Genomic DNA, 26,876 nt, shown 5'->3' with positions numbered 1-26,876 from the left:
CTTTTTTTTTTTTTTTTAAAGATTTTATTTATTTGACAGAGAGACACAGCGAGAGAGGGAACACAAGCAGAGGGAGTGGGAGAGGGAGAAGCAGGCTTCCCGCGGAGCAGGGAGCCTGATGCGGGGCTCGATCCCAGGACCCTGGGATCATGACCTGAGCCGAAGGCAGACGCTTAACGACTGAGCCACCCAGGCGCCCCTTAAGACAACATTATCTTAAGGCAGATATAAGCAAGACCTTAATCATTACAGACTGCCAAACATTTTATCCTTCTAGATTTTGGGGTCTCTTCAGTTGCTTATCACAAAGAAATCATCTAGCAACATTTAGATATAATTAGGAAAGTGGTCTTTTTATTTTTTTAAAAGATTTTTAAGCGTGGAGCTTGAACTCAAAACCCTGAGTCACATGTTCCACTGACTGAGCCAGCCAGGTGCCCCAGGAAAAGTCTTTTTAAAGCCACCTACATTACCTATAAAAATTTTACCACTATGGGGCACCTGGCTGGCTCAGTCGATGGAGCATACAACTCTTAATCTTGAGGTCATGAGTTCAAGCCCCACTTGGGGTGTAGAGATTCCTTTAAAAAAAAAAATTACCATTAATCATACCTTGACTTTACATAAGGACTATTTTCTCATGTAACTTTACACTCTGCCCTTATTTTAATTCTCTTTAAGAGGTCAGAGGCAGGGGGTGCCTGGGTGGCTCAGTCGGTTAAGCGTCTGCCTTCAGCTCAGGTCGTGATCCCAGGGTCCTGGATCGAGCCCCGCTTCAGGCTTCCTGCTCAGTGAGGAGCCTACTTCCTCTCCCTCAGCACCCCCCCACCCCGCCCCAACTCATGCTCTCTCTCTTTGGCTCCGCTCTCGCTCTCAAATAAATAAATAAAATCTTTAAAAAAAAAAGGTTAGAGGCAAACTCTACTTTCCTCACTTTGTAGCAATCAGACTAAGGCATAAAAGTATAACTTGCCCTAAATCTAACATCTTGGTGAGAGCTAGGTTTAGAAGGAGCAAGCACACTTTTCCAGGCCCATCTCATACCTATAGAATTATGCTATCTCAAATTATGAAGAACAGGGGGGCGCCTGGGTGGCTCAGTTATTAAGCATCTGCCTTCAGCTCAGGTCATGATCCCAGGGTCCTGGGATCAAGCCCCGCATCGGGCTCCCTGCTCCGCGGGAAGCCTGCTTCTCCCTCTCCCACTCCCCTTATTTGTGTTCCCTCTCTCGCTGTTTCTCTGTCAAATAAATAAATAAAATATTTTTTAAAAAAATTATGAAGAACAGGGATCTTATTAATTCTAGGTCTGTATGAGAAATTTATGACCATCTGTCATTTATATGTAAATGTATATAGGTTTATATTACATATATATGTATATGTACATGTATTCTCACATACATGTATTTCTTAGGATGAATAGAAATATAAGACAGGGGCACTTGGCTGGCTCAGTTGGAGGAGTATGCGATTCTTGATCTCGGGGTCCTAAGTTCAAGCCCCACATTGAATGTACAGGTTACTTAAATAAATAAACTTAAAAAAAAAAGAAATATAAGACAGGATGAATCTCTTATTGAATCATAATTTGAAATATTCCTTGAACTTGGTTACTACCACTGACTCATAAGAGTCTAATTGCAAAGCTAGCCTTAGAACCTATAACAACCCCTCTCCCAGCAGTAGCCTAGATTTGTTAAATGCCATCACTTAGCATAAAACTGTTGCTCTAACTTGAATTAATCTAGAATTCATCATTAAGATTGTGAAATCACTGGTGTTTGTAGAACATCTATGTCGAGCTCATAATACTTTACACAAAGGAAAATGTGATATGAGACTACACCAAAATAAAAAGCCTCTATACAGCAAAGGAAACCATGAACAAAACAAAAAGACAACCTACTGAATGGGAGGTGTTTGCAAATGATACTCCAATAAGGAGTGAATATCCAAAATACATAAAGAGTTTATACAACTCAACACTGAACAATCGAATTTAAAAATGGACAGAGGGGAGCGCCTGGGTGGTTCAGTCGTTAAGTGTCTGCCTTCGGCTCAGGTCATGATCCCAGGGTCCTGGGATCAAGCCCCGCATTGGGCTCCCTGCTTCGCGGGAAGCCTGCTTCTCCCTCTCCCACTCCCCCTGCTTGTGTTCCCTCTCTCGCTGTCTCTCTCTCTGTCAAAAAATAAATTAAGAAAAAAAAATGGACAGAGGAATTGAATAGACACTTTTCCAAAGGACATACAGATGGCCAATAGACATGAAAAGATGCTCAACATCACTTATCATCAGAGAAATGCAAATCACAACCACAATGAGATATCACCTTATACTTGTCATAATGGCTAGTATCAAAAAGACAAGAAATAACAAGTGTTAAGGCTGTGGAGTAAAAGGAACCTTGTGCACTGTTGGTGGGGAATGTAAATTAGTGTAGTCACTGTGGAAAAGAGTACAGAGGTTCCTCAAAAAATTAAAAATAGAGATACCAAACGATCCAGTAATTCCACTACTGGGTATTTACCCAAAGAAAATGAAAACACTAATTCAAAAAGATACATGCACCCCTATGTTTATTGCAGCATTATTTGTAATAGCCAAGACATGGGAGCAACACAGGTGTCTATCGACAGATGGATAAAGATGTGGTGTATATATAATGGAGTATCACTCAACCATAAAAAAAAGGTTGAGATCTTACCATTTATGACAACATGGATGGACTGAGGGTATTATGCTCAGTGAAATAAGTCAGAAGGAGAAAGACAAATACCATATGATTTCACTTACAGGTAGAATCTAAGAAACAGACTCTTAAATGCAGAGAACAAATTGATGGTTGCCAGAGGGAATGTGGGTGCAGGGAATGGGCAAACTAGATAAAAAGGATTAAAAGGATAAACTTCTAGTTATAAAATAAATAAGTCACAAGGATGAAAAGTACAGCATAGGAAATATAGTCAGTAATATTTAATAACATTGGTGACAGATGGTTACTACAGTTATCACAGTGAGCAGCGAGTAATGTATAGAATTGTTGAACCAATGTGTATACCTGAAACTAATATAACATTGTAGGTTAATTCCATAACTGGTAAATGCTTATAATGATTGAAAGGAAAATATCTTAATATAAAGTTATTGACATGTATTTATTTCTGTCTCATTCACCGTTCTGCATTCCTGTTGTACTTTTGGTAGTGGATTTTTTTGTTTGCTCTGTTTTGTTTGTGCTTCTTCCCCAAGCAACTGATTAGTGTTAACCATTAATTCTATTTTGAGGGGCACCTGGGTGGCTCAATCGTTAAGCGTCTGCCTTCAGCTCGTCATGATCCCGACGTCCTGGGAACGAGCCCCGCATCAAGCCCCACATCGGGCTCTGCAGGGAGCCTGCTTCTCCCTCTCCCACTCCCCTTGGTTGTGTTCCCTCTCTTGCTGTGTCTCTCTCTGTCAAATAAATAAATAAAATCTGGGCGCCTGGGTGGCTCAGTTGATTAAGCGACTGCCTTCGGCTCAGGTCATGATCCTGGAGTCCTGGGATCGAGTCCCGCATCGGGCTCCCTGCTCAGCAGGGAGTCTGCTTCTCTCTCTGACCCTCCTCCCTCTCATGCTCTCTGTCTCTCATTCTCTCTCGCAAATAAATAAAATCTTAAAAATAAATAAATAAATAAATAAATAAAATCTTTCTAAAAAATCTATTTTGACATAAACTTTATATTTAATTAGATCATTACAACCCCTCCATTACAATCAGAAGATAATGGAATATGGGTATAAAAAGGGAATTGAACTGGAAAAAAGGACAAATATGCATTTATAAGGTAATACCTTCACTAAGATATATAATTCTACACAGAATATTCTTTTTTACAAAATGGAAAAAAATCAAAAAGAGCACAAACTGTGTCAAAGTTTTGCATCTGTTAATAATGTGCCCTCTAAGTGAATACAGAGTAGGGTAAAAATTCTTGGAACCATTGAAAACTAGAGCCAACAGTGTCCTCTGTATCTTCAGTTTCCCATTGACCTGTCAAATTTTAACCGATTTTTTCTATTTCTCAGATAATTTATGTGTGTGTATACTTTTCCTCTATGTACAAGAGAATTTTTTGATAAGAAAAGTTTTGTTAGTGTTGCTCAGAAGTTCAATTTTATATTATTCATATTGTTTTTGTTCTAATTGAATGTGAATTACATTTTTATTAGTTATTAGTTTGCTTTGAAATATTATGTATGGCATTTATATCTATTAGAGGAGTATCTAGAATTTCTGTAATTTTTAAAAACTAGAGTCTTTTGTAGATCCTGCCTATGTGGGATTTAGGATCATATATGACATATATTGATGCCTTCAATGTTCTGTACTATGTGTTTCCACCAACATTTTTGTTGTTGTTGTTTAAAAATGTTTACCTGGGGCGCCTGGGTGGCTCAGTTGGTTAAGCGACTGCCTTCGGCTCAGGTCGTGATTCTGGAGTCCCGGGATCGAGTCCCACATCGGGCTCCCTGCTCAGCGGGGGGTCTGCTTCTCCCTCTGACCCTCTTCCCTCTCGTGCTCTCTGTCTCTCATTCTCTCTCTCTCAAATAAATAAATAAAATCTTTAAAATAAATAAATAAAAATAAAAATGTTTACCTAACAGTTTAAGAGTTTAAGGCAATCCAATACAATATATCAGTATTTTCATTATCTGAAAAAAGCAACCCACTTTTTTTGAATGCACATTTTCCTATAGCCATCATATTTTGGTTTTAATGGATTTCCTATTACAGACACTTTAATACATGTGAATAAACTTTATACTAAATAACAATCTGTTGCTTGTTTCTTTTTTTTTAATTTTATTTATTTATTTGAGAGAGAGAGTATGAGCAGGGAGAATGGCAGAAGGAGAAGCAAGCTCTCCATTGAACAGGGAGCCCGACACGGAGCTCGATACCAGGGTCCTGGGATCATGACCTAAGCTGAAGGCAGACACAACGACTGAGCCAGCCAAGCCTCTCTATTGCTTGTTTCAATTAAACATTCTTCTTACATACATACAGGGTCCTGGGATCGAGTCTCACATCGGATTCCTTGCTCAGCAGGGAGCCTACTTCTCCCTCTGCCTGCCGCCTCCCCCTGCTTGTACTCACTTGCTCACTCACTCTCTCTCTGACAAATAAATAAATAAAATATTTTTAAAAATAAAATAAAATATTTTTAAAAAGTAATACTAAGTATCATACATGTAAATAAACTCTGGTTATTATTAAATATTACTTCATGTTAAACATTTAAACCACCTTAAATTTTTTTAGATCCAATTGAGTTATACACAAATGTTAATATTTATACTCCTTAAGGGGAATGAGAAGACAAGCTAGTTACTAGGAGAAAATATTTGCAAAAGATACATCTGATAAAGGACTGCTGTCCAGAGACCCCTGGGTGGCTCAGTCAGTTAAATGTCTGACTCTTGATTTTGGCTCAAGTCATAATCTCAGAGTCATGGGATCGAGCCCTGCGTCAGGCTCCGTGCTCAGTGCGGAGTCTGCTTGTCTGTCTCCCCTCTGCTCCTCCCCCCGCTCTCTCTCTCTTTCTCTCAAATAAATAAAATCTTAAAAAAAAAAAGATTGTTGTCCAAATTATACAAAGAACTCTTAAAATTCAACAATAAGAAAACTAACAATCAGATTTTTAAAATGGGCAAAAGACCTCAACAGACACCTCACCAAAGAAGATGTATGGATGACACGTAAGGAGGTCAACATCGTATGTCATTAGAGAATTGCAAATGAAATCAACAAAGAGTTACCATTACACAACTATTAAAATGGTCAAAATCTATAGCACAAATACTAAATGTTGGTGTGGATGTGGAGCAGCAGGAACTCTCATTTATTGCTGGTTGAAATACAAAATGGTACACTTTCAAAGACAGTTTAGCAGTTTCTTAGAAAACTAAATATTCTTACCATTTGATCCAGCAATCATGCTCCTTGGTTTTTACCCAAATGAGTTGAAAACTTACATCCACACAAAAACCTGCAAATAGATGTTTATAGCGGCTTTACTTATAATTGCCAAAACTTGGAAACAGCAAAGATGTCCTTCAATAGGCAAATAAACCATGGTACTTTAAGATAATGGAATATTATTCAATGCTAAAAAAAAACAATGAGCTATCAAGCCATGAAAAGACATGATGGAAACTTAAATGCATGTTACTAAGTGAAAGAAGCCAATCTGAAAAGTCTACATACTGTATGATTCCAATTATATGATATTCTGGAAAGGCAAAACTACAGGAATAGTACAAAGATCAGTGGTTGTCAGGGATGGGGGTGCATATTTGGAGCAGAGGGTATTTCAAGGACAATTAAACTACTCTGTAGGATACTATAATGGTGAATACATTTCATTGCATGTTTGTCCAAATCCATAAGTTGCACAACACCAAGAGTGAACTGTAAGGTAAACTGTGGACTTTGGGTGATAATGATGTGTCAGTGTAGGTTCATCTATTAAAACAATTGCACCACTGTGGTGTAGGATATTGATAGTGGGGGATATCGTTCATGGAAGGGGGACAGAGGGTATTGGGAACTCTCTCTACTTTCCAATTGATTTTGCTCTGAACCTAAAACTGCTCTAAAAAGTAAAGTTTATTAATAGAAAAAAATAATTTTAAGACAAAAAGTTTTCCTAGGGCCAATTGAAAGTTTTTTAAATATTTTTTTATATGCTCTTGAAGATTAGGGAAAAAAGAATGAATTGGTTTAGTAATTATTTTTGTGTAATATTTTACTAGGCAAACCCTATAAGTGAAATTTCAAGGGGTTCAAAAATATATCCTAGATTTTGATTCCTGTGAAAAGATTGTGAAAGAAACACAAACTTTTAAAAACTACTTGGAATAGCCAATCATCTATCTAAAGGAAGAACCTGTCCGAACAGTTCAGTGAATATGTTTCCAAGAGACACTGATTTGGAGAAGGAGAACTTTGGGGACTAAAACCATAAAGATTTCGGAGGTGGGGTTGATTAGAGACACCCTTACAAAGTTAACACAGTATTATCTACAATCTGTTGCTGACTCCAAGCACATTTTTCTTATTCAGGGCCTGGAAGAAATGATGGAGGGGTCACTGTTAAATTGGTTAGGAGTCAGGTCTAAAAGACAGAAGCCTGGGGGTGCCTGGGTGGTTTAGTTGTTTAACTGTCTGACTTCGGCTCAGGTCATGATCCCAGGGTCCTGGGATCTAGCCCCGTGTCGGGCTCCCTGCTCAGTGAGGAGTCTGCTTATCCCTCTCCCTCTGGTCCTGCCTCTACCCCACGCAAGCTCACTCTCTTTCTTTCTCTCTCTCTCAAATAAATAAAATCTTTAAAAGATAGAAGCCTGAACTCTAGTTCAGTCACAAAAACTTGAGGTGCCTGGCTGAACTCTAGAAAGTCACAAAAACATGGCATGCCTGGCTGACTTAAGAGTATGTAGACTCTTGATCTTGAGGTTGTGAGTTTGAGCCCCATGTTGGGCATAGAGTTTACTTAAAAAAAGAAAAAAAAAGGGGGGCACCTGTGTGGCTCAGTCGTTAAGCATCTGCCTTCGGCTCAGGTCATGATCCCAGGGTCCTGGGATTGAGCCCCGCATAGGGCCCCCTGCTCCGCGGGAGGCCTGCTTCTCCCTCTCCCACTCCCCCTGCTTGTGTTCCCTCTCTCGCTGTCTCTCTCTCTGTCAAATAAATAAATAAAATCTTTAAAAAAAAAAAAAAGGAAAAAAGAAAGTCACAAAAACTTGATTCAAATTGGCCTATAAAACTGGGAAGTCTGGGGTAAGAACAGTCCTCAGGGACTTGATATCTCAAGTTCTTCTAAACTAAGCTTGTCTGTGTTAATACTTTCTTACTGCACACAGACTTTCTGCATATCAAGGGAAGGGTACAGCCACAGGCTTACATCATACCTGCTCAGTGGCGGCAGAGAAGAGATTCTCTCTCACCCAAAGCCCGCATATTAAATAATTGGCCAAGTGTGGGTCATAGGACCTCACCTGGTCCAATTCATGAGCAGGTCTGGTTCATGTGCCCAACTTGGATCCAGAGTGCAGCATATTACGACTGGAAGTTGGGGAGAGACAGTTCCCCAAAAGATGTTGATGCTGTTACTAAATCAGGGGCAAATAGATGTTGAGCAGGAAAACCAGCAGCTCTCTACATCACACATTGAAAATCATCCTAAGACAGGTGGCAAGACCAATCAGAATTTCTTGTACCAAACCAGATGAGGTGGGGCAGGGGCTAACCAGTCCAAAACCAAGAGGACGGTCAGAAAGAAGGCTAGTGGACGGTAGCCCTAACCTCATTTACGTTTCAAACCCATTAACACTTGTTGAGCACTGTAGTGGCTTTCTTTTGCTGCATAACAAATTACCACGAATTTAGTGCCTTCAAACAACACACATCATCCCACAGTAACTATGAGTCAAGAGTGTAGGCACAGCTTACCAAGGTCCTCCTCTCTGGGTCTGACAAGAATGCAGACAAGGCATTGTGCAGGCTGCAGTCTCCTCTGCAGGCTTCCATGCAGAAGAATCCACTTTCAGGCTCACTCAGGTTGTTGACAGAATTCATTTCCTTGCCTCTGTAGGACCGAAGGCCCTTATAGGCTGGAAGCGAAAGGCCAACCTCAGCCCCAGAGTCTACTTGCAGTTTCTAGAAGCTCCATGCAGCTCCCTCCACATAGGATTCATCAACATGGCCACTTTATCAAGCCGGCAAAGAGATCTCTGGAGTGTGTCTGTTAGCAAAAGGAAGCCTTATGTCATGTAACACAATCCTAACAGTGATATCCCATTTCCTTTGCTATTTTCTATTGGTTAGAACAAAGTCACAAGTTCCACCAGCACGCAAGGGGAGGAGAGTTACAAAAGTGTGAATACCAGAAGTGAGGAATCTTTCTCCATATCCCTTGATATGGAGAAAGGAGCACCTTAGGGTCTGTATATCATTAGTATCTATCATGTGCCAGTTCCTAGGCCTGATACTTTCTCTATGATCTTTCAGTTCATATAAGCATGTCAAAAAGTCTTTCAGTTATAAAGTGTTATTAAATGTGAGTTAACACCTAATACTAATATTATGTTTCTTGAAAACTTTGTAATGTCTCATTATTTACCATTTTCATTCATCTTGTTCATTTTCCTACAATTCCTAACATGAAATAGTCTTGAACAGGTTAAAGTGCTTATATCAAAGACAATAACATAGAGAGCAATTTCGGGAAATTGGTCCTATTCCTTAGCCAAGGCATACCCAAAGGAAAAGGAACTAAAAAAGAGTGGGTTAAACTCTAGTCCTTGCATGCCTCTGAATGTCTTCTTTACTCTCACATTTAATTTATAATTTGGCTGTCTGTAGTATTCTAGGTTAAAAATCATTTTCCTGGGGTGCCTGGGTGGCTCAGTAAGCGTCTGCCTTCGGCTCAGGTCAGGATCCCAGGGTCCTGGGATTGAGCCCCACATCAGGCTCCCGGCTTGGCGGGAAGCCTGCTTCTCCCTCTCCCATTCCACCTGCTTGTGTTCCCTCTCTCGCTGTGTCTCTCTCTGTCAAATAAATAAAATCTTTAAAAAAAAAAAAAAAATCATTTTCCTTGGCATATTACAGATATTGCTCTAATATCTTCTAGCATCTGATTGCCATTAAGAATTCTAATAGCTTTCTTGGCCTATCTGGCTAGTTTAGTCGGTGGAGCATGCAACTCATGATCTCATCTCAGTGTCATGAGTTTGAGCCCCACGTTGGGTGTGGAGATTACTTAAAAATAAAATCTAAAAAAAAAAAAAAAGAATTCTAATAGCATTCTGATTCAATTCCTTTACATATGACCTTTTATTTCCAATAGAACCTTCTTTTCCCCTTAAACAATGAAAATTTATTTTCTTACAATTCTGGAGGATAGAAGCCTTGAGAACAAGATCAGCAAGTTGATTTCCTCTGAGGCCTCTCTACTTGGCCTGTAGATGGCCCTCTTCTCTCCACATTTATATATGGCCTTCCCTTGGTATATGTCTGGGTCTTAATCTCCTCTTCTTAGAAGGACACCAGTCATATTGGATAAGGGCCCAGCATGCCCTCATGTTTCCTTAACTACCTCTGTAAAGACCCGATCTTCAAATCTAGCCATATACTTAGGTACTGAGGGTCAGGGCTTCAACATCTCAATTTTGGGAAGATATAATTCAGCCCATAACACTGGTCTCCCTGTTTTTGTTCTTGTCTCCTAAAGTCTAGTTTCCATCCTCTGGAAACTTTTCTAATTTTTTTACCCCTGGTGATCAATTCACAATTCTGAGCCTTGATATGTTTTTATTTATTGTTCATGGCATCTAATGCCTCCTTTCAAAATAGAAATCTGTGTCTCCCCCCACCCCCCAAATCTAGAAAATCTTCATGTGTAATTTTTGGCAACTTTCTTCTACTTGCTTCTTCTACTTTTTGTGTGATTCCTAATGGTTGAATATTGGACTTCCTTAATTGATCCACTTTTTTTCCATTTATTTATCCAATTATTCTACTTTCTGCATAAGTTCTTATACTTTAATTTTCAACTCTATTAAATTTTAACTTTTTAAAGATTTTTTTTAAGACATTTATTTATTTGAGAGAGAGAGCATGAGCGGGGCAGGGCAGGCTGAGGAAGAGGGAAAGAGAATCTCAAGCAGATTTTGGCTGAGCGTGGAGCCCCCCAAGGGCTCAATCCCACAACCCTGAGATCAGGACCTTAGCTGAAGCCAAGAGTTGGACACTTAATCAACTGTGCCACCCAGATGCACCTAACTTTTTTAAAGATTTTATTTTTCTATGTAATCTCTATTCCCAATATGGGGCTTGAACTCACATCCCTGAGGTCAAGAGTCACATGCTCTACTGACTGAGCCAGTCAGGTACCCCAAATTCTAACTTTTTTAGATTGTCATTGTTTTCAGTTTCCAAGAGCATTCTTTTATTCTCTGATTTTTTTTACATTTATAACAACTTTACTGGTGTATCATTTACATGCCATAAAATGAAGCCAGCTTCGGTGAGCAGTTCCACAAATTTTAACAAATGTAGACACCAATGTAACAATCATCCCAACTGCAGAAATTGCCCATCTGTCCCTTTACTGTCAGTTTCCTGACTCTCCAGCCTCAGGCTACCTGTGATCTACTTTCTATTAGTATAGATTAGTTCCACCTATACTAGTATTTTACTAAATCAAATCATATGACATGTATTCTCTAGTGTCTGGTTTCTTTCATTCGGCAGAATATTGTTGCATATATTAGTAGTTTGTTTCTCTTTATTGTTGAATAGTATTTTATTGCATTGATATTTATTTATTCACTTGCTGATGAGCATTTGTGAATAAAGCTACTATGAACATTCACATATGAGTCTTGGTGTGGACTTATACTTCCAATTCTTTGGGGCAAATACCTAGGAGAAGAATTGCTGGTAATAGGCGGGTATATGTTTAACTTTATAAGAAACTACCAAATTGTTTTTCAAAGTGGTGGAACCATCTTACACTCCCAGCAGGAATGTATGAAGGTTCCGATGGCTCCACATCCTTGCTAATGCTTGCTATTACCAGTCTTTTAATTTTATGCACTCTGGTAGGTGTGCTGTGGTATTTCATTGTAGTTTTAATTTGCATTTTCCTGATGACTGATGATATTGAGTATCTTGTTATATGCTTATTAGCCATTCATGTAACTTATTTTATTAAGTATTTGTTCAAATCTGTGGCCATTTTTTAAATTGGCTTGTTTATCTTCTTACTTTTGAGTTAAAGGGTTCTCTATATATTCTGGATATAAGTCCTTTATCAGGTATGTGCTTAGCAAATATTTTCTCTTAGGTCATGGCTTGCCTTTTCATTTTCTTAACAGTGTCTTTCAAAGAGTAGAAGAGTCCAGTTATCAGCTTTTCTTTTAATGTTCATTGTTTTTTATGTGTGTGTATCTTGCCAAGAAATTATTATCTGCCCCACAGTTGTAAAGATTTCCTTCCATATTTTCTTCTAGACATTTTATAGTTTCAGCTTTTATATGTAGGTCTAATTTTTTGTGTATATGAAGTTAGGATCAAGATTCCTTTTCCCCCCGCATTGAACTATGCAGTTGTTTTAGCAGGATTTATTTAAAAGGTTATCTTTTCCCCCACCAAATTATCTAAATTATCTCGGAGACTTTGTTGAAAATCAATTGATGATATATTTGGGGTTCTCTGTTTTGTTCCATTGGTCTCTGTCTATCCTTATGCCAATACCATACTGTTTTGCTTGCTGTAGCTTTGTAATAAGTCTTGAAAATAAGTAGTATAAGTCCTCCAACTTTATTCTTTCCCTGAATTACCTTGGCTATTCAAAGTACTTTGCATTTCCATATATATTTTAGAATCAGGTTGTCAACTTCTAAATCAAAATACTTCTGGGAATTTTACTGGGATTGCATTAAATTTATAGAAAAATTTAAAGAGAATCAACCTCTTAACGATGGTGAGTCCTCCAGTACATAATATATTTTTCAAGATATTGAGGCCTTATAAATTTCTCTTAGCAATGTTCATAAGTCCCAGTGTATAAGTGTTGCATATATTTTGTTAAATTCATCTTTAAGTAGTTCATGTATTTTTATACTATTCCAAATGGTATTTTAAAAATTTAATTTCCAACTCCTGGGTATATACCCAAGAGAATTAAAAATATACACTCACACAAAAACTTGTGTACAAATATTCATAGCAGCATTATTCATAATAATCAAAAAGTGGAAACACCCAAATGTCCATCAACTTATGAATGAATACACAAACGTGGTGTGTCCATGCCATGGAATATTATTCAGTGGTAAAAAGGCACAAAATATGGATATATGCTACAACATGGATGAACCTTGAAAACATTATGCTAAGTGGAAGAAGTTAGACACAAAAAGGCCACACATAGCAGGGGCCGCCACTCTTGAAAACAGTATGGAGGTTCCTAAAAAAATAAAAAATAGAACTACCCTATGACCCAGCAATTGCACTACTAGGTATTTATCCAAAGGATACAAAAATACTGGTTCAAAGGGGCACACACACCCCAATGTTTATAGCAGCACTATCAACAATAGCCAAACTATGGAAGAGTCCAAATGTCCATGGACTGATGAATGGATAAAGAAGATGTGGTTTACATAAACAATGGAATATCACTCAGCCATCAAAAAGAATGAAATCTTGCCATTTGCAACGACATGGATAATGCTACAGTACATTATGCTAAGTGAAATAAGTCAGTCAGAGAAAGACAAATACCGTGATTCCACTCATGTGGAATTTAAGAAAGAAAACAGATGAACATAGGGGAAGGGGAAAAAAAGAGAGAGAAATAAACCATAAGAATCTCTTAACTATAGAGAACGAACTGAGAGTTGATGGAGGGAGGTGGACGGAGGATGGGCTAGTGGGTGATGGGCATTAAGGAGGGCACTCGTTGTGATGAACACTGGTGTTATTTAGTGATGAATCACTAAATTCTTCTCCTGGAGCCAATATAACCTTATATGTTGACTAACTAGAATTTAAATAAAAACTTGAAACAAACAAGCAAAAAGGCCACACATAGTATATGATTCCATTTATGTGAAATGTCCAGAATAGGCAAATCCAAAGAGACAGCAGATTAGAGGCTATCAGGGGCTAGAGGAAAGAGGGACTGGGGAGTGTTTGCCGATGGATATGAGGGATTTTTGGGGAGGGAAATAAATGTTCTAGAATGAGATAGTGGTGATGGCTGCACAATCTTATGAATATACTAAAACCCACTGAACTATATACTTTAAAATGGTGAATTTTATGTTTAAGAATTATGTCTCAATTTTTAAAAATCTCCTTTTCCAATTGTTTATTGTTACTACATAGAAATATAATTTTTAAAAATTTATTGACCTTGTATCCTGTGATCTTGCTAAATTCAATTATTCTACTTTTTATAAGTAAATTCCATAGGATTTTCTATGACATAATCATGACATTCCCAAAGAGAATTTTACGTTTTTATTTATATTTTCCTCACCTTATTGCACTGGCTAAACCTCTAGTGCAAGGTTAAATAAAATGGTGTATGGAAGAAAGAGAGAGTGAAAGAAAATGTGGCAAATGTTAACATTTATGAAATGTTAATGAATGATATAAAGGTATTCTTCATATTATTCTTTGACCTTCTTTATGTCAAAATAAAAAGTTTAAGGAAAACCCCAAAACTATGTGCCAAGCACTGCTCTAAGTATGTATGAAATTATTTAATCCTCTCAACACTTCTGTGAAGCAGCTATTACTACCCAGTTTTACAAGAGGAAACTGAGACACAGAAAGGTTAAGTAGCTTACCCAACGTCACACAGTAAGCAGCAGAAGCAGTATTCGAATCAAAGAAGCCTAGCTCCAGAGTCTATGCTCTTAACCTCTCTGCTGTTCTGTCTCTCCAAAGAGTACCTCTTTAGTTTTTGTTTTGTTTACAAAGACATTCATAGGTACTCTCATCATGTCAGCCCCTCTAACTTACTTCATTTCTATTAGGTTAAGTTTCTTAACTGGAATTCCTCTTAACTTCAGGTTTTTGTTTTGTTTGTTTATTCATTATAAATCAGGACAGCTGGAGAAGAACTACTGAACTTTATTGACTTCGATAGGTAAGTGTCTGAAAAAACTGGTAGGCAATTTTTGGTAGTTGGTAGGCATCTCTAATCAAGATGGCACAGACGATGAGGATGCTCAGGTCACAAGGATGCCTCAGATAGGGCTTGGGGCAAAGGGACTTAGGTCTAAAACTACCTGTAAAGAGAAAAGGGCCCAGTTGTGATTCTAAGCTCCTCAATATTATAAAGCAAACTGCACAAGTGTGGTTGCTGTGACCTTAGTTTCAACAAGGTAAAAGGATCCATGCATTCATGCTGACGTGGGTACACACAACATAGTGTTCTCATGGACTGTGGGTGAAAGACAAATAATTGATACACTTTTTCTGGAAAATAATTTGACAATATGCATCAAGGACATGAAGGAGCATTGAGGAGCATTTGTGTTCCATGACAAAGAAAGTTCACTTAGAGGGAAAAAAAAAAAAAAAAAAAGAAAGTTCACTTAGAGGAATGTCCCTTAAAGCATCAAAGGGATTACATATTTTTAGAAAGTTGCTCATTATAGTGTAAAAACTAAAAAATCGGAAATGAATGTCCAACAACAGATGAAGACTTAGTTGAATTATGGCATTCCAATATAGCAGACCATGATGTAGCTATTGGAACTTTAACAAAATCAGAAAACTATTATAGATAAAATTTTAGCACCAAGAGTTAACCAGCCACCTTCGCATTTTCTGAATATCAGCAACTCTTACTTTTGGGTCCTGTTTTTACTTTCTACCTGGGCTCTAGCTACTTGTGTAGTCCCGGAGTTTGGAAACCATCTTCCTAGAGTCCTCAGAGTTTATTTATTTATTTTTTTCAAAGATTTTATTTATTTATTCATAAGAGACAGAGAGAGAGAGAGGCAGAGGGAGAAGCAGGCTCCCCGCTGAGCAGGGAGCCTGATGCGGGACTCGATCCCAGGACCCTGGGATCATGACCTAAGCCAAAGGCAGACGCTTAACCATCTGCCACCCAGGCACCCAGGCCTCAGAGTTTTATAAGGTGTGTTGGTAGTTGGGCATGGGGAGCAAGGAAGAGGGCCAGCAAGACTCAAGATTCCCTTCTTATCAGTATTATATACTAAGGGAGCATGTAAGCTTTTGTTTGAAGAACCACAGTGTTTTTTAAAAAAAGATCTAAGGGGCGCCTGGATGGCTCAGTCGTGAGGCGTCTGCCTTCAGCTCAGGTCATGATCCCAGGGTCCTGGGATTGAGCCCCACATCGGGCTCCCTGCTCGCTGGGAAGCCTGCTTCTCCCTCTCCCACTCCCCCTGCTTGTGTTCCTGCTCTCACTGTCTCTCTGTCAAATAAAAAAATCTTTAAAAAAATAAAATAAAATAAATAAAAATAAAAAAGACCTAAGCTCACTTGTTTCACACTTTATATTAATAACCTTTTTGGGATTGTTTGTCCCTGTTCTGACCTCCTGAAGATGTTTTTATTTATTTACTTATTCATTCATTTATTTATTTTTAAGATTTTATTGATTTATTTTATTTATTTTTATTTATTTATTTGAGAGAGAGTATGAGAGGGGAGAGGGTCAGAGGGAGAAGCAGATTCCCTGCTTGCAGGGAGCCCAATGCGGGACTCGATCCTGGAACTCCAGGATCATGACCTGAGCTGAAGGCAGTTGCTTAACCAACTGAGCCACCCAGGTGCCCTGAAGATGCTTTTAGAATGTAGCTTTTAGCACTTTTCACAACACTCCTTCACTCCACCTTGTCCCCTAAGCCAATCCCTACCTGACAGGAGAAGATTCAATAACTACTTTGGCTTGGGGACACTTATGAAAAGACATACATAAAAATTTAAAACACTAACATTAAGTAGTTATATCAAATTAATAGTATAAGACATGTTTCCCCAAAAACAGAACCTGAGAAATTATTTGAATGCGGGTAGTTAATTGGGAGGCAGCAAGAATGACAGAGCAGGGAGTGAGACTGGACAGGAGGACGAGCCAAAGGGCATTATTATCAAAGTTGCCACTGTTAGCAACAAGAGCTCCCTTCCATGAGGACCACTGAGAAGGGCACAGAATGCCTCCCATGGCAGCCCACCTGGAAGCCGGAAGGCTGATCCATTGACTTCTGTTCTCCATTGATTAAGGATTTCTCCTGATGGGGAGATGCAAACTTCTCTACCTTCCAGAGAGCTCCAGTGGTGTCATAAAAAGCAGAATACAGAAAGACAGATGACAGGGTCTTGGGATAGGATGCTGTGAGCATGAGGTAGGTCAGAATTGTCTCAGAGGTGAGCCAGGGGATGGGATGTGGGCACCAGAGAGGTCTGCTACAACATGTCATGAGCAATGCTTCCTCTGAGTTTTTAAAGTTGTAAGCAAGTAGCCATATTACATGAGCAGCAGAAAAATGAGTTCATACACATAAGTGACAGAAATATAAAATTGGTATAATGAATAGTCCTGTGCTTCCTTTGTTACTTTCATAAATGATCTCTATGAGTGGACTCGTGTGTGTGCACGCACAAGCGTGCGTGCATGTGCACATATGTGCTCCTGTGACTATGAAGAGACTGTGTTTCAGTTTCTACCTTGAACAGAGCAATCACTCAATAGAAGCAGAAGAAACTTGAAGACATATTGAACAAGAGACTATAAGTTTCCCCAGAATTTGCAGAAATTTGGGAGAGGCTTTGGACTTCCACAAGATATTTGAGCCTACCATATCTGAATCTTAATTAAACCTAATACCAAGCAATGAGATATTAGTTGTTAGTATCTATATGCTAACATTAACATGCATGATAATTCGGTGAAGTCTAGACCACTCCCAATAAGCTTCCTTTACCACCACCATATCTAGAGCTTTGGGACAAAGGGGACAGAGAAGTAACAAGAGAAGGGAGTGGGTATAAAGCAGCTTTGCAGGTGACTTTCTGCTCAGGCAGAGTGTGTGTTAGTGTCTTATGCTTAGGCTCTAGCTGAAGAATCTGGAGACCTGAGAACACATGCTCTACCACTGTTGGTTGAAATTCAGTCCTTCAGCAGCAAAACCCCTGGAAAGTTTGTGCCTCGAGTTGTATTTGCAAATAACTAGGACAACAGGAGGCTAGTGGGACTGTCCTAAGTAGTGACATGTTTTTTCTTTTCTTGTTGTTGTTGGTAGTAGTGGTGGTGGTGTGTGTACACATGTAAATCTATGAAGGGACTGTGCTTCTTGTGTTGGTACACCAATGTTCCATCTAGCCTGAAGATGTAGACCAGAGTGGGACATTAGGAAGGGCAAGAGAGTGTTTTCCATGGTTTTGAAATCAGCTTAAAGGGTCCCCATGGGTCCTTAATGTGAGGAAGTATACTAAAGTAATTAAATGTTTGGGTATTGGGCCAAATATGGGATTAAAGAACATAAAAATAAATATGGTATCAGATTCTAATCCTGTGTTCCAGGACCCCCAAGACCACCCTCACATGCAAAATAAAGAAGTATGGTAAGAGATTATAAATCCTGTGTTTTGTTTTTATTTTTTAAGATTTTATTTATTTGACAGAGAGAGAGAACACAAGCAGGGGGAGTGGGAGAGGGAGAAGCAGGCCTCCCGCGGAGCAGGGAGCCCGATGCGGGGCTTGATCCCAAGACCCTGGGATCATGACCTGAGCCAAAGGCAGACGCTTAATGACTGATCCACCCAGGCACCCCAAATCCTGTTTTTTCTTTTTTAAATTTTATTATGTTATGTTAGTCACCATACAATACATCATCAGTTTTTGATGTAGTGATCCACGATTAAAATCCTGTGTTTTAAATAAATAAATATGATAACAGATTATGACTTCCCCAAGAACACCCTCATGTCCAGTGATTTATTACAAGAACGCAAAAGTCAGAGAAGTTGTTATACTGATGGTTAGAGTCTATTATAGTGAAAGGATACAGATTAAAATCAGCAATGGCAAAAGGCACATAGTGCAGATTATAAGGGAGACCAGGTGCAAGCTTGCAGTGTCCTGCCCAGTAGAGTCCTGTGGGCATTAATCAGTGAATTATAGCCTACCAGGGAAGCTCATCTGAGCCTTGGTGTGCAGGGTTTTTATTGAGAGTAGGTCACATAAGCATAGCTGACTGCCCTGGTGGCCGACCTTAATTTTCCAGTCCCTCCAGAGGTCAAGCTGATACTGTGTAGTCCAAAGACCCCACCAAAAGTCACATCATTAGCATATCTTATATGGCCCAAGGCCTCAGGTAAACGAAGATGCTCTTTTTTTTTTTTTTTTTAAGATTTTATTTATTTGTAGAGAGAGAAAGAGAAAGCACAAGCAGGGGAAGCAGCAGGCAGAGGGAGAAGCAGGCTCCCCCCTGAGCAAGGAGCCCAATGCAGGACTAGATCCCAGGACCCTGGGATCATGACCTGAGCCAAAGGCAAACACTTAACCAACTGAGCCACCCAGGTATCCCTAAACAAAGATACTCTTAGGCAGGATATTTCAAGTGCTTAGAAGTTATCACTATGGAGCCTAGCAAGGGCTAAATCTTTCTTTGCGATATACAGTGTTTGGACAACATGGACCTGCTTAGTTAATCCTTTACTACACAAATCCATTGATTAAAATAAGAATTCATGAGTCTGTACTGAGATAGATAGATAGATAGATAGATAGATAGATAGATAGATAGATAGATAGACAGATGATAGATGGAAAATTCCTTTCTGTAGAAGAATGGAAATTAATGATTAGGGAATGAATGATGGAGTTAGAAAAATTACTATTTGGTAACCATTATAATAGTTGTTTCACATAAGAATCATTAGTGGATGCCACAGTGAGTTGATTGTTGACCCCCCAAAAGATGTGTCCATGTCCTAATCCTCAGAACATGTGAATGTGACCTTATTTGGTAAAAGGGTCTTTACAGATGTAATTAAATTAAGGATCTTGAAATGAGATCATCCTGGATGCCCCCAATCCAACGACAAGTGCTTTTGTAAAAGACATAAGAGAAGTGGTGCATGGCTCAGTCAGAAGAGCATGAGACTCTTGATCTCCGGGTCATGACTTCGAGCCCCACATTGGATGTAGAGATTACTAAAAAAAGAAAAGAAAAAAACCAAAAACATAAAAGAAGACAGATGTACAGAGGAGAAGGCCTTATAAAGACTGAGGCAGAGATTGGAGGGTTGTGGCCACACACCACGGGATGCCACCAGAAGCTGGAAGGGGAATGGAAGGATTCTCCCCTAGAACCTTCCCAGGGAGCACACAGCCCTGCAGACATCTTGATTTCAGACTTCGGAATTGTGAGGCAATAAATTTCTGTTATTTTAAACCACTTAGCTTGTGATAATTTGCAGCCACAGGAAACTAATACAGATGCTAAAACCAGTGGTGAAAGAATGATGCCTCAGGAATTTACATAGTCTTAAAGTATCCACAAAATATGCATTAATTATAAAGGAAAATACAGTTAACTCTTCAGTGGAGAAACCTGGCAGGAGCTCTTGAACCAAGCTTATTGAGTTTTGGAGCCAAACATAGCTGGCCTTCACTTGCACCATCATCAATTTGTAGGAGTTTGCATGGTTTGGGGACTTACTTAACTTCATTAGAGCTCAATTTCCTATAAAATGGAAATAATAGGGGCGCCTGGGTGGCTCAGTCGTTAAGTGTCTGCCTTTGGCTCGGGTTATGATCCCGGGGTCCTGGGATCGAGCCCCGCATCGGGCTTCCTGCTCGGAGGGAAGCCTGCTTCTCCCTCTCCCACTCCCCCGCTTGTGTTCCTGCTCTTGCTAACTCTCTCTGTCAAATAAATAAATAAAATCTTAAAAAAAAAGAAGGAAATAATAAAAACCAATACCCACATGTGAAGGCTATTTTGAGGATTAAATGAAACAATCCATTTAAAGCCCAAAGCACAGAACTTAGGACATATATATTCGATATTTATTGGTTATTCTTTTTTTAAGATTTAAAAAAATTTTTTTAAAGATTTTATTTATTTATTTGAGAGAGAGAGAGAACGAGCAGGGGGAGAGGCAGAGGGAGAGAGAGAAGCAGACTCCCCGCTGATCAGGGAGCCTGATGACACGGGTCTCAATCCTAGGACCCTGAGATCATGACCTGAGCCAAAGGTAGGCACTTAACCAACTGAGCCACCAGGCACCTCTAAGATTTTATTTTTAAGTAATCTCTACACCCAACGTGGGGCTCAAACTCACAACCCTGAAATCAAGAGTCACGTACTCTACTGACTCAGCCAGGCAGGTGCCCCTATTTATTGGTTATTCTGATGAGAATACTATCATCTACAGAATGAGGTTTAAATTTCCTGTGATCTACTCAAGGAGATAAAAGATACACTCAATGAAAGATTTCATCATCAGGCCGCACAACTATCTTTCTTCATCCTCAGTCTCTTGGTCTCCAATCATTCAACCTTCATTCTTCCAGACCCTTGATCAGCTAAGCCATTCACTAGAGGCTGAGTCCATCCATATCCATAGCTCAGGCCACTTCCTATACATACAAAATTGATGATCGAGTATGCTTCTTGAAGTTCTGTTCACTGGGAGGAATGTGCCTCATCACTGTCTTTCAGTGACACCTCTGAGTAAGGCTGTGGCTTCCAAAAAGTAGGCTCTTCTGACTCCAGAGCTATCTCCCTGGGGGATATGACAGGCAAAGGGGAGCAGTAAAAGATGACTGTGATAGGGTCAAGCCCCTGAGACAGAGAAAAATGATAGTGGGACTTAACTGCATTTCTGATGTTTTAATTTCTGATGCTGACTTCAGGGACTGAAATCAGGGCTGCCCTGCAAAGACGGGGCTTATAAGTTCTCCTCAATGCCAGAAGAGAAAGGAAAAATGGAAAACTAACTAAGCCCCCTCCCCTCATCAACCCACTTCCCACAAACATACTCCTGATATTCTCGGTAAAACCACAAACTTGGGGGCACCTGGGTGGCTCAGTTGGTTAAGCGTCTGCCTTCAGCTCAGGTCACGATCCCTGGGTCCTGGGATCAAGCCCTGCATCACGCTCCCTACTCGGCAGGAAGTCTGCTTCTCCTTCTGCCCAACCCCCCCAACCCCCCCCCCCCCCGTGCACGTGCGTGCTCTCTCTCTTTCTCATAAGTAAATAAAAATTAAAAAAAAAAAAAAACCCACAAACTTGACCTTCTTGGATCTTTCCAATTAATAGGTGGTCTATTTGTAACACTGGAATATATGAACTTATTGACTACATTTCCAGTCAGGTAAGCCCAAATTCTGCCTTTCCAAACAAACAAACAAGGCTGCCTCAGTGGAGATGAGGTTCCACTGTTCCCTCCTCCAAATGATTGCCTCCATCACCTTAAACAAGTTGCTGAATGCTAGGCCTCTGTGCCTCAACAAAATAAGGGTGATGAACTACTCAGTCTAACTCCAAGCTTCCTACCAGTTGAAACATTTGGTGATTTTCTAATGGCATGGGAGGAAAGCCGGGAAATGTGAGGAGACGGTGCATGGATATATTCTGAGGCATTACTAACTCCTGGATAATAAACTCAGAAGGAAGTGAAGATGGAAGTGGGGATGAAGAAAGACTCCTTCTTAAGTGTAAGATTTCAATTCATCTTGCAACCAAACTGCCTTTGACGTCATCGATTTTCAAAACTTGTCCCCCAATTTTAGAATTGAGATAGAAATAGTGGGCAAAAGAACATTGCACATGGTGACAGAGTAATACTATTTTTTAAATACTCACCCAAAATTTCCCTTAATATCTTTTCTCTGATTTATGTGACATAAATAAACTACACTATGGTGTGAGGGACTATAAAGGCTTATTGCCACTTCTTTGGTATTGCCTACGTAACTCACTCTGAGTACCAGTTGTGGGTATCTCAAACTAAGTGCCATAAAACATTTATAGCCTGCCACTCCACTTCCTACACTTTCCGTAAAGACAAAACTTTAGTGCTCACAAAAATACTTACAAGTGTAATAGTTGGTAGTGAGAACTTCTTTCTTTTATTTAGATTACAGATCTCCAGTCTGCAGTAAGAAAAATAAAGATTGTAAGGAAGATTTATGTTACTTCTCTGCAGGATCTCAAATTATCTGGCAAATTCCTTCCCCACGGAAAACTACTTTTCAAAGATATCCTGGGTAAATGCATACTGAAATTAGCATAAAATTGGCAAGATCACTTGTGTCTACACGTTTGAATTCATTTGTAAATAACGACTACTCACTTCCTTGCTTCCCCACCCCGGGACCAGACTCTTAAGCATCACAGGTGCCGAAAGACTTACAAAAAGGAAGGAATAGGAACAAAAGGACGTTGGCGCCAGGGGGGAAAAAGAATCTCCCAGAACAAAAATAATCTCACACGGAATAGCAGATTCAGTATCAGGTATTACGGAAATTTAAACTGGCTTTTAAATGGTGATCAGTGATAGTGTATCAACTTTATCAGGTCTTCTACTATGCCTGTCTGGCTTGTTTAAACCTTTAAGCTTATCTTGAGGGGCAGATTTCTGTGCTAAGCACATAATAGGTGTTAAACCAGTATTGATTTTTTTAAGGGGGCTGGTCAAATATAAACTTCACTGTTTTAACTTTTACTTTATGCCTTAAGAGCCAAACGATGATTTCCATGAACTCTAAGTTTCACTACTCATGATTATAGAAGAAACAGAGCTCTGATATACAACAGAAGATCCTCAAAATAATCATTAAATTAACCCCCGCCAAACTGCGTGGAGGTCACATGGGAAATGTTTGGGTAAAGTCCTGAAGTCCCAAACAAAAAACTCCAACACAAAGTGTGCATATTAAGTTTAAATGTACTGTAATTAAAGTCATCCAGATGGTAGTTGGATTAATCAATGAAGAGGCAGTATTTACCTTGGGATAGAAGATTCTGAAATCCAGAATGAGAAAATCCCCAAGGTGGGGGTGGGGACAGTTAATAAGAGCCCCTGGGAAAGGTCCTTTCAACGAGGATTGGAAAATAATACGTTTGAATTTGAATCTCTTTGAATATAAATCTCCCCTAACAGCAGGAAAAGGGTCCTCTAGCCCAGCAAGCTTTGTGCAGGAAGGGAGTAAACGGAACTGTAAAACAGCCCGCTCAGCTGTTTCTGGTTTGGGACTGGGCTCAGAGAAAGAAATCGCGATGTGGGAACTGAGTATTTGAGACACTCAAAATAACTCGAAGGGTCAAATAACGAACTCCAGGCAAAGCGTTGACAAGCCTCCCCCTTTGCAGCACCTACGCTGGGTTTCCTCTCAATTTCCCCTCCCTCGCGCGGGGCGAACTGCGGGCGCGGCCCCTTCCCACGCGGGGCGCGGCGAGCGTGGACAGCTCCCCTTGGAGCAGCCGAGGGCGGGAAGTCCGCGGCCCGTTGGCTACCGCTGGCGGGCACCTCTCCGGATGCCCGGAGCCGGCTGGGCCGGCAGGCCTCGAACCTTCTCGGCCCTGCTGGCCTGAGAGAGGCGGCCGGTAGCGGCAGAGGCCTCGCGGGCCGCCCGCCTGGCCCGGGAGCCGCGAACGCGGGGCGCCGAGGGGAGGCGGGGCGAGGCCGCGGGGCGGAGGGGGGCGGGAGGTGCATCCTGGGAAATCCACCAACATGGGGCGAAGCGGCCGCCGCCGCCGCGGTGAGTCCCGGCCGCGGATGCCGCCGCTTCCCTGACGCCCGGCTGGGGCCTCGCCGCGCGCCGCGGCCTGGGTTCCCCCGGCAGAGAACGGCCAGCGCGCCCTCCGCCCGTCCGCCCGCCGGGGCCATGTGAGGGGGCAGCTCCCTCCGCCGCCACCTCCTCTTCTTCTTCCTCCCCCGCCCCCTCCCTCCCCTCCCGCCCCCCATACACAGGGCCCTAGAGGAGCCCCCACTGCTGCCCTCCCTCCCTACGCAACCCCCACGATGGACAGGAACTACGCGACCTCCGGCTTCGCGGACCCGCCGCCGCCGCCCGCGCCCCCCGCCGCCCCCGCCACCGCCAGTGCCGCTGCACCACCCCCCGCCCCCGCCTGGGCCTACGAACCCCGAGCCGCGGCGGCCGCCGCCGCCAGCAGCAGCTGCAGCAGCGGCAGCAGCCCCAGCCTCAAGGCCAGGTAGGGAGGGTGGGCGCCGGGGTCGTCGTGGGCCAGGAAAGGCCGGGGATGCGTTTGGGGCCTTCGCCCCTGTGCAGCGCCGCCCAGGGGTCCTGGCCGGGCGGGGAGCCCTCCACTCTTCTCCTCGCCCTTGCCCGCGCGGGGAGAGGCGGATGATGACTCCTGTGAGGTGGTCTTGGGGTGGGTGGGGGCGCCCAGTGCAGGATTAGCGCTTAGGACTGGTAGGGGACTGTGAGTAAAAGGGAGGGCTGGGCGGGAGTCGTGGGTCTCCGTCACCTCGCGGGTTTTGGGCTCTCTCACATGGTGAAGTTTTGGGTTCGTGCCTGAACTGGGCGATCAGGGAGACCCGGGACTGGCTCCGGGGGGGTGGGGGGGTGGGGGGGGGCCCCGGAGGGTTCCGGGCAGTGACATTCCATTGTATTGGAACGGACAATGTGGTCTTGGGGACCCCGGCAATGTGAGGGTGGGGGAGGCGCGAGAGGAAGAGGCGCTGAGCAGCGTCCCTGGCATTGGGGGACCGGGGAGGGCTGGGCTGCGGGAGAACCCCTGGGGCGTGGGGCCCGGGAGGGGGCCTGGAGGGGCGCGAAAGCTGCGACGAGGCTGGGTGACATATGTTTGCAGTGGTGGCCAAGATTAAGCTATTTCTCTTCCACGCGTTCAAAGTTACTCTTGGGTTTCCTCCCCTTTTAACAACAGCAGGAAGTAAGGAATCTTTTTTGCCTTCTATGCCTTGGGGTGACTAAGAGTTGGGAAGAAATTGTGGGGGGTGGTCAGTGAAGGCCATAAAGGTTGAAGAACAGAAGCATGCTTCTCCATCTCGGCTTCTGAAACCCCGGTTCATTATGTAGCGCGGGGTTCAAGAGTTCATCTTTGCTCCATCATGACCAAGGGAATCTAAAATGTTGACTTTTACTAGATATTTAAGCTCGCGGGAAATGTGTAGTAGTGCCACACTGTGAAATGGTCCATTTGAATGATAACTGGAAGGCGTGGTCTGCTTTGGACGATTCGGGAGCGGGGTGTTTTAAAGCTACCTCTGCCGAACAATGCAGAATCTGGTAGGTGCAGCTTCTGATTACAAGGACCAGGGAATCCTGGGTTGCTAATGACTTCATCCTCAGCTACCAACAGGAAGCTTCGTGGCTTTATGATCTCATCAGATTTCTTCACTATTGTCACGACAGAAGTGAACTTTTTTTTTTTTACTTTATATATTACAGTGTTGTAGGTTATCTTCTTTGTTTTTATGGAAGTTCCACCTTCATGATTGGGAAAATAATGTGTGAAGAGTAGTTGGTCTTTGTCTTAAATAATACCTGGGGATGATTGAGAGAGAATGAGAAAAATTGGATTCAAGAAAAGGGAAATAAGCTTTCTCAGAAAATTTTAGGTCCTTTGTTTAAAAGAGCTGGGATTTAAAAAAGAATAATAATGGGATGTGCCAATTTGGAGCTAATTAATTGCTGAAACTTTTCAGAAATAGTCATAACTTTGTATTATATACTATTAAGACATTTTAAGGAGTTTTCTGAAAGATGTTTGGCACTTCTCCCATTAATATTTTTTTGGTGCTAATTCGACTATCGTTTTTCAAGTAGCTTTTGCATCAAGTGCAATAATCTACAAATTACAATTGCTTTCTTTTCAGTGAACAATAACGATAGGTATTTGTGCAGCATTTTTAATGTTTTAAATGAAAAGTATTTTATTAGGTAAATGGAACAAATTCTACCCAGTTGTTTCTGTTATTTCTTTTAGCAGAATACTTCTGAGGCAAGAAACTAAAATCTACTTGTCATATTTTCCAAATGTTATTAATCAAAGTAACAAAGAATGACTTCCCAAACACATTTGAAAACAGTAAGTAGATTCATTTGGAACACATAATCTAAAAGAGGTTTATTTTCTGTTTTTTTGGAAGTTATTGATTCTTAAATGCTAAGCACCCCCCCTTTAAAAATATGTATTTTGGGGGTGGAGTCAACTAAATTTTAGCATAGAAAATGCAGGCTTTCCCCCTCCCCCACCAACTTGCTTTGTTAACATCTTGTGTTAGGATCAGGCCATCTGTACAGGGCTACACACACTTCTTAATTGTACCTCATTTTATTCTTCAAAT

At 41.1% G+C, this 26,876-nt stretch overlaps 2 protein-coding genes across 7 annotated transcripts in view; one reads left to right on the top strand and one right to left on the bottom strand.

Annotated features, from left to right (window-relative positions):
* Positions 1-24,187, bottom strand: part of CCDC73 (coiled-coil domain containing 73) — a 198,234-nt gene extending 174,047 nt beyond the window's left edge. The window contains 3 exon segments of the mRNA XM_081798391.1: positions 8,493-8,784; positions 22,638-22,695; positions 23,551-24,187. Of these exon segments, the coding sequence (XP_081654517.1) occupies positions 8,493-8,618 (126 nt within the window). The 5' untranslated portion in view covers positions 8,619-8,784; positions 22,638-22,695; positions 23,551-24,187.
* A 50-nt stretch (positions 24,188-24,237) lies between these two features.
* Positions 24,238-26,876, top strand: part of QSER1 (glutamine and serine rich 1) — an 81,350-nt gene continuing 78,711 nt past the window's right edge. Inside the window, exons 1-3 of one of the 6 annotated variants that reach the window (XM_081798375.1) lie at positions 24,657-24,757; positions 25,674-25,815; positions 26,519-26,617. Coding sequence is in view for 2 of the 6 variants with exons in the window: in XM_081798377.1 (XP_081654503.1) it covers positions 24,567-24,757 (191 nt within the window). In the remaining 4 variants the exon portion in view is untranslated. Of the gene's footprint in view, positions 24,758-25,673; positions 25,816-26,515; positions 26,618-26,876 lie in introns of all 6 variants that reach the window. The other 5 variants (XM_081798374.1, XM_031035375.2, XM_081798376.1 and 2 more) reach the window with 5 other exon arrangements.

This window comes from Leptonychotes weddellii, chromosome 11 (genome assembly GCF_054177405.1).
Source record: "Leptonychotes weddellii isolate Sample4059 chromosome 11, ASM5417740v2, whole genome shotgun sequence".
Lineage (NCBI taxonomy): Eukaryota > Metazoa > Chordata > Mammalia > Carnivora > Phocidae > Leptonychotes > Leptonychotes weddellii.
This window is presented reverse-complemented; position numbering and strand designations above follow the sequence as displayed.